General features: G+C 54.4%; 1 protein-coding gene across 1 annotated transcript; it reads left to right on the top strand.

Moving 5' to 3' along the window:
- Window positions 1-1,945: 1,945 nt before the first annotated feature.
- On the top strand, window positions 1,946-5,574 carry FOXL1 (forkhead box L1). The gene is made up of 2 exons (XM_086847593.1): window positions 1,946-2,645; window positions 3,509-5,574. Exon 2 carries the CDS (start codon window positions 3,671-3,673, stop codon window positions 4,532-4,534), a length of 864 nt encoding a protein of 287 aa, XP_086703719.1. The 5' UTR covers window positions 1,946-2,645; window positions 3,509-3,670; the 3' UTR covers window positions 4,535-5,574.
- The last annotated feature ends 2,640 nt before the right edge of the window (window positions 5,575-8,214 follow it).

The following is an 8,214-nucleotide window of genomic DNA, read 5'->3' as shown; positions in this document are numbered from 1 at the left end:
GGGCAGCGCCGTGCCCGGCCAGGGGCGAGGGGCGGGCAGCTCCTGCAGGGAGCTCATTCCCGAGGGAGCCCAGGCCGGGATGCAGCAGGAATGGGGAGCTCTGATTCACATTCCCGTTCCTCCTCAGGCCGGGATGCAGCAGGAGTGGGGAGCTCTGATTCACATTCCCGTTCTCTCTCAGGCCGGGATGCAGCAGGAATGGGGAGCTCTGATTCACATTCCCGTTCCTCCTCAGGCCGGGATGCAGCAGGAGTGGGGAGCTCTGATTTTGGGGTCCCCACATCCCGGGCTGCTGCAGGAATGGGGAGCACTGATTTTGGCCCTGTTCCTCCTCAGGCCGGGATGCAGCAGGAGCGGGGAGCTGTGATTTTGGGGTCCCCACATCCCGGGTTGCTGCAGGAATGGGGAGCTCTGATTTTGGGGTCCCCACATCCCGGGATGCAGCAGGAATGGGGAGCTCTGATTTTGGGGTCCCCACATCCCGGGATGCAGCAGGAATGGGGAGCTCTGATTCACATTCCCGTTCTCTCTCAGGCCGGGATGCAGCAGGAGTGGGGAGCTGTGATTTTGGGGTCCCCACATCCCGGGTTGCTGCAGGAATGGGGAGCACTGATTTTGGCCCTGTTCCTCCTCAGGCCGGGATGCAGCAGGAGTGGGGAGCTGTGATTTTGGGGTCCCCACATCCCGGGTTGCTGCAGGAATGGGGAACACTGATGCACAGCCCCATTTCCCCCGGGCAGGACTAAGGCAGGAGTGAGGATCACTGATTTATTTCCCCGTTTCTCGTGATGCAGCAGGAATGGGGGGCTCTGATTCACACCCCTTCTTGCTCCCAGGATTGGGATGCAGAAGGAGTGGGGAGCCCTGATTTTTGCCCTGCTCCCCCATCCCGGGACACAGCAGGAATGGTGAGCACTGATTTACACCCTTTCTTTCCCGGGAAGGATCAGGAATGGGGAGATCTGATTCACACCCGTTCTTCCCCCCAGGATTGGGATGCAGCAGGAATGGGAAGCACTGATTTACATCCTGCTCCCCCATCCTGGGATGCAGCAGGAGTGGGAATCACTGATTGACAACCCTGCTCTCCTCCATCCTTGGGGATGGGGAGCGCTGATTTCCACCCCTTCTTCCCCCGTTTCCCGGGATGCAGCAGGAATGGGGAGAGCTCATTTGCGCCCTGCTCCCGCCGGGAGCTCCGGGCGGAACCTCTCCTCGCCGCCGCTTTAAAAGGGGCTCGCCAGCTGGAGAGGAGGGAAAACCCATCCAGGAGCGGCTCCGTCGCCGGCTCTGCGTTGTTTGTTTGTTTTTTTACCGTTCAGGGAAAGAGCGGCGGTACCGACATCACCAAGAACCTCCCTGTGTCGCTTTTCCATCCCCCCGGAGCCGTCGGAGCCGCTCGGAGGCTGATCCTGTGCGGATAACGCAGCTCAGGAGCTCCAGCGATGCCGCCGGCAGGAAAGGGATAAGAGGGATAACACACAGAACATGAGCCGGGAAGAAGGAACGGAGAGAAAAGCCGCATCCCCGCCTCCAAGGATTTCCCACCGCCAAGAGGGGAAAACAAGGGAGGAAGCGAGAATTTTACAGGGGGAGGGAGCTCGGGGAGAGAGCGGGAGCCCGTGTGACTGTCTCCTGCCGCACACGCGAGTATTTATTATTTTACTAATCCGTGCCTGGAGTGTCTCAAGGAGCGGGGGACTCCCCGAGGTGGGGAGAGGAGGAGGGTGAGGGGGGGGAAGACCCTCGGCCGGCTGCTCTGAGGATGCGCCGCGCTCTGCTCCATCCCTCCCCGGCGAGGATGCTCCAGGGGCGGGGAGGCTGCCCGGGCGTGCTGCTCCCCAGTGTCGAGAGGATGTGAGCCCCCAAATCTCTTCTTTCACCTCTTTTTTTTTATTTATTTGGGGGTTTATTGCGCTTTCGGCACGGCGGGCGGGTGCTGGAGCTCCCGGGGGCCGGCGGGGGTGCGCGGGGTGCGGGAGAGATGCGGAATTTCGGGCGAGGGCGGTGTTAGAGGGGTGAGTTCCCCTCCCAGGAGTGGGCCCAGCCACTGAGAGGGGAGACCCCCACACCCCCGCCCGAGAAGTCGCCTCCCTGCGCACCCCGGCTGCGTTTCCCAGGCTCTCCTGGAGGTTTGCAGCTTTCAGGACCCATCCGGAGCTCCACAGCATCCTCGGGGATGAAAATCCTTCTCCCGACAGGGGAGCGACGCTGGGAGAGAAACCTCACGGGTGAAGGGGAACTTGCGGGGAAATCCGGGGATGGGGAGATGGAGGCATCGCCAGGGCCGGGTGGTGCTGGGGGACACCCGGAGCTCGGCTTTTACCTTTCCCTGCCAGGTAAAAATCCCAGCAGCCTCGTGGGAGCTGCGCTGTTGGGATATTTCTCTTTGAAGGAGAAAGGATCCCCCTCAGGCCTTTTCTTCCCTCCCTCGGAGAAAAGATGCTCGGCAGAACAGGGATCTAAACCCACTGGGGACACAGGCGACACCTCCAACTGCATCGGAATCCCTCGGGGCCCTCGGATTAAAGCTGTTACGTCAGTAAATTAAAAAAAAAATAATAAAAAAATCCGACAACAGAAAACACAGCCCCAAACCCAAACCTGGACGTTTATACAGAAAAAGAGCATCACAAATTCCTAATGTAAGCACCGGCCAGCTGTGTGCACTTGTAAAGTTGTTATAATCCCCCTCCTTGTTATAAACAGGAAAGTACATAATATAAAGCAACAGGCCCGCATTCACAAATACTGAGCCTCCTCCCGGGCCTGCCAAATTCCCCTTTTGCTGCAGTCTCCCCCGGCGCAGCTCTGCCTGCTCGGGCTGGGAGCGGGGCTGGGCCGGGGGTCCCCCTTCGCCCGTCCCCGGGGGGCTCCTTGGGGTGGAAAACCCCCTGCAGTGGGAGGTGGGACACCTCCACACCTGAGCCCCCCTTCCCTTTTCCTCCCTCGCCATCGCAGCTCTGCCTCCTCCCCTCATCCACCCCTTTCTCTTCCCTTCTTCATTTCTATTTTTTTTTTTTTTTTTAATTTTAGTGTTGTTTAATGTCCCACTTTTGCTGCGGGGATCCCTGCCCGCTGCTCCCCAGCTCCAGCAGTGTACATCCTGCTCTGCTGTGTGTGCTTACAGCGTCAAAGGGTGGACGTGATATTTCAAACATCAGATCAGTGCGTTTATATATTGGGTGCCCGGAAATTTTTCCAAATAAACACAGCTTGATTCGACTTGGGTGGGCAGACTTATCAACAGACTAATTCTATAAACAAATGAAGGAATAACCCGGAGACCATTGGCTGGTACCAGAGAGACACGTGGAGAGAGCTCGGAGTTTTGTAGCAATGAAATTTTAATTAATGTGGGTGGGCTGAGAACACAAACGACTGTTTATCAGAGACAATTTATTTTCCAGCGCTAAGTCAACATATAATAGCAAACTTACAACAATTATTTAACTTTTTTTTTTTCCCTCTTTTTTTTTTTTTTTTTTCTTTTTTTTTTTTTTTTAAGAGCTATGAAGCAGGGACAGAGGCAGAGCGAGCTCCTTCAGGCAGGGCTGGGAGCTGAGCTCGCACAAACAGCTCCCCGGTGGACTCGCCCCACGCTCCTGCCCTGCCCCATCCCTTCGCTCGGCTCCGAGGGGGAAGACGCGGAGCTGCGAGCCCGCCGGCGATGAGCCACATCTACGGCAGCCACCTCTCCCCCCTGGGCAGCCCGTCCATGGTTTACCTGCCGGCAGCGCTCGGCTTCGCCCCCGGGGGGGCGATATCCCGGCAGGACCCTCCCCAGAAACCCCCCTACAGCTACATCGCCCTCATCGCCATGGCCATCAAAGAGGCTCCGGAGCAGAAGGTGACCCTCAGCGGCATCTACCAGTTCATCATGGACCGCTTCCCCTTCTACCACGACAACAAGCAGGGCTGGCAGAACAGCATCCGCCACAACCTCTCGCTCAACGACTGCTTCGTCAAAGTGCCCCGCGAGAAGGGGCGGCCGGGCAAGGGCAGCTACTGGACCCTGGACCCGCGGTGCCTGGACATGTTCGAGAACGGCAACTATCGCCGCAGGAAGAGGAAGCCCAAAGCCGCGGCCCCTCCGGACGCCAAGGCTGGCGAGCAGCCGGGGCCGCCCGCTCGCCCCGTGGAGCCCAAGCGGGCCAAGGGCGGCGCGGCCGCAGCGCCGGGGGACGCGGGGCTCCCGCGGCCGGGCAGGGCGGGGACAGCGGCTTCCCCCGGGGGCCCGGCCCCGCTCCCCGCTGCTGCCGCCCCGCCGCACAAGAGCGGCCCCCGGGGCCGCAGCTTCAGCATCGAGAGCATCCTGGCGCGGGGGCTGCGGCCGCCGCCCCCCGGGGCAGCCCCCAAGGCGGCCCGGGACAGCCCCGCCGGCTCCCTGGTGGCCAGCGGCGGCTTCGGGCCGGCCCTCAACGCCTCGCTCATGCTCGACTCCCAGGTGCACGGGAGGCTTTACCACATCGGCATCCCCTTCCTCTCCTGCTTCCCTCTGCACTTCTCCGAGGCGGTGTTTAATTTCCAGTAGGTGCCCCGCAATTGACGCCCCCCGGCCCCGAGCGCTGCTCCGGGGGGCGCGGTGGGAGGGAGAGATCGGACTCAGACCTCACCACGCGGGTAAAGAACAAAACAAACCCCAAAGCGGTGTTTTAAAGGTGACTCAGGATTTCAGGGCATTTTTCAAGGCGCGTCTTGCTGCGGACTCTCTTTAGCGGGTGCCTCCCACCCCTCCCTGCCAGAGCGACTTTTGAAGGTAAAGCGGCTTTGTTTTCCCGTGGGCGGTGGAGGAAGAGGCAGCACCGGGGGAATGCCCACGCTGGCCCCCAAGCCCCGTGGGATTCGCTCTGCACCTTTAATCTTTGCATCCCTCAGGTTCCTCAGACCAGGTTTCTCTGGTGCCCTTCAGGTCTCTTGTTTTCTTCTTTTATTTTTCCTTTGAAAGCCAAGCCCCACCCCGGGAGGAGGAGGAGGATGAGTTTTGTTTTGCCATCAATACCCACAGGTATTAATAATGCCCAAAATTTTGCCATCAATACCCACAGGCACATAATAATTCCTGATATTCCCCACTGGCCCAGAGGCTGAACTCATGGCAGACCAAGCAATCCAGGCTCATCCTGAATATTCCTGCTTGCTTTGACCCAGCACGGCGTGGAGCTGCTTTCCTGCCCAGCACCGGTGCTTTGGAATATCCCCACAGAGTTTCTGCTCACGGATCTGGCCAAAAAGAGGAGGATGGATGAGCAAACATGGACTTTTGTCTGCTTTCCATGTCTTACTGGGATCGGTTGCTTCTGACCAAAAAAAGACTGAGGCAGGGTTGTGGAGGCCAGGACAAATACCAGGGAAAAAAATAAAGAGACATCAACTATGTTTCTAAAGTGTTCTTTTATCGTAAAGAAGGAAGACACATTGCAAGAAATCAGGAATATTTTGTATTTTTGTTTGCCGTAAATAGAGGCTTTTTGTATATTAGTGGATAAATGCCCTTTTGGAAAAAAAAAAAAACAAATTATATTCTCAATTTTCATTATGGAACCAAACCTATATCCAATAAAGGTATATTTGTTCAGGAGTGTGGCTGGTGTGATGTGAAACACCCCTTGGCTTGTGCTGGAGGATGGAGGAGTGGGGCCTGCATCCTGGTGCTGACATGATGGGTCAGGAAAAGAAACAAATGAGCTCCTGGGAAATTACCTGTTCCTTGAAACAGATGAAATCTTCCCCAAAATTGTTGTTCCTCCTTCTCTTCCCCTTCTTTCATCCCACCCCATCTCAAAAGCTCTTAAATGAGCACCTGGATATTGGAAATGTGGGGTTTCCAGGTGAGTTTTGATTCAGTTTTTGCAGAGGAAGGTTGGCATCAATTCCTTGATATTTGGACCAGGGTTGCTCATCCCAGCCCAAGGCAAAGAGGGGAAGGACAGGAAATCTCCAAAAGGTGAGAATTGTTATTTAGCTTCCCAAAAAAAAAAAAAAAAGAATGTTCATAGGCAGATCCCCAGATCCCTGGATAGGCTGAGCTGGAGCTTCTCAATGTGAAAAAAGAGGATAAAAAAAGAGATTTTATTTTTTAAAAACAGATTTGCAAAATAGACTTTATTTTAATAAAATCCCCTATTTACTTCCTATTTCTGACAGCTGCTGTTTGAATATCTATTGAGCCCCTTGTTTAAAGTTCTGGCACTGAATTAGAAAATGAAGAAAAGCTTGTAAAAGGTTGTGAAGGTGTCGCTGCTCAGTCCCCACCGTAATTCCCAGGGCTGGCTGAGTGCTGGGAGGGTTAAAGCTCCCTGTGTGCCCCTGCTGGCCCTGCAGTGCCACTCCTGGGTGGCATCGGGGACAGGCAGGGCCACCTCGCCAGGAGGTTCCATCCCAGGCTGGGCACTGCCGTCACCGGCAGCCTGGGCTCTGGGAGGTGACAGCCACAGGAAGCTGCAGGAGGAGGAGAACGAGCCCAGCAGAGACCTCAGATCCTCTCTCCACCCCACGAGTGGTGGTGTGGGCTCAGGGTGAGGTGGGAGGTTGATGCTGCCTCCAGGAGGTGTTTGGTGGATCTCAGTCAAGCCCTCCCCACAGGGAGGGATCCTCCGTCCCCAGTGTCCCCACAGCCCAGCCCATGGAAAGATTTTACCCCCAAAAAAGTGGATATTTATGCTCACAGTCACCACTTCTGACCAGTGTCTTCAGCTCCTCTGTTTCCCTTTCTCTTAACGTGGCCTCCCCGCTGTGACCCCAAATTTTGTCACCTCTCAGCTCCTACTCCAGCCCCCAAAATACCTTTTTGGACCTGTAAACAGTGCTTTTATTCCTTTTCTACTCACACATGTGGAACCTTTCCCCATCAGAGCCCTTTCTGCACAAGAGCAGTTTTTCAGTGGTCAAAAAAAGTGAGTCTCATTTTAATACATGATGTATATATTTTTATCACAGACACTTTTTTTTGGAAACCCAGCTTTTTCTACGCAATGGGAATTTGTTTCTTTGCGAAGCTTTGCTTTGACATTTGATCTTATTTCTGTTTTGGTGGAGTGGAGTGGGACCAAGTACAGCTGCAGCGTTTAAAAGCCGCTTTGAGCTTGATTTTGGTTTCGCTTGAGGGAGTGAAATTAGTAAACTTAACATGCTCTGCACAAAAGTGACACCAACTCCAGTGAGCTCAGAACCCGGTGAGCAGTTCTGAGAGGCAAATTGGAATTAATTGGGATCAGGCCACTGCTGTAACAGGGCATGAACACCAAGAAAAAGGGTCTTATTGCCAGCAGGCTGGATGAGTAACCACACACGGCTTTTGCACGTCATCTGTTTATAGAGAGGGGAGAAGTCATGGTACAATAAAAACATACAGTAAAAACATAAAATAAAAACACTCAGTAAAAACAACAGCAGAGCAACGAGTGTGCAGTCAGTATACCAATTCCTGCCCTTTGGATGGGGCTGAGCATCCTTTAATCCTCCCCACATCCATTTGAGTTTTGGTGCTGTGCAGCCCTCCGAAACATCAAGGACCTGACAAGCTGCAAGGAATCGGTGCCAATGGTTTCACACCTCCTTCACAAACCAAAAAAGCAGCTGCCAAGCACAGAACTGCCACCCAGAATTTCCCTCATCCCTGGAATCTTCCTCCTCCTGGCTTTCCCAACCTCTCAGGGCTGGCTATAAACACCAGTCTGGAATACTGGGGAGAAGTGGAGAAAATAGCCTGGGATGCAGAATAAACAGCACAGTGCCTGTGTGGGCGATGGAGATGCCTTCCCCTTCCTCTGCAGAGGAATGACCTCTCCCAACCCAGCAAGGTTTCCCGTCTCCGAGCTCTGCAGTCAATTTTAACTCCTAGGAGCAGGGGAGATCACAGAGGGGAGAAGCTCTCAGAGGAGTTGTTTGGTTCCCAGAGCGGCTTTGCTCCAAACACCAGTTTCCTATGAGGGGAACTGAAAATTGAGCATATTAAAATAATTCCGGAGTTTAACTTCTCATAAATGGGGCTTCCAGTCTTTAAGTAGGCTCAGTGTGTGTTCTCCTTAAGTTGGTCCCATAGCAGGTATAAAATATAATCAAGTATTTGATTATATTTTATGATATGAGCAGAAGCCACCTTGAGGATTTGTCACTCAAGGTGTGGCTGTCCATGCCTGATTCCAAGGTGACATAAATCTGAGGGACTTTGCAGCCTCTTCTCCTTCCCTCACCCCATCTTAAAAGTTAATT

Source organism: Cyanistes caeruleus, chromosome 12 (genome assembly GCF_971803275.1).
Source record: "Cyanistes caeruleus chromosome 12, bCyaCae1.hap1.1, whole genome shotgun sequence".
In the NCBI taxonomy this organism is placed as follows: Eukaryota; Metazoa; Chordata; class Aves; order Passeriformes; family Paridae; genus Cyanistes; species Cyanistes caeruleus.
This window is presented reverse-complemented; position numbering and strand designations above follow the sequence as displayed.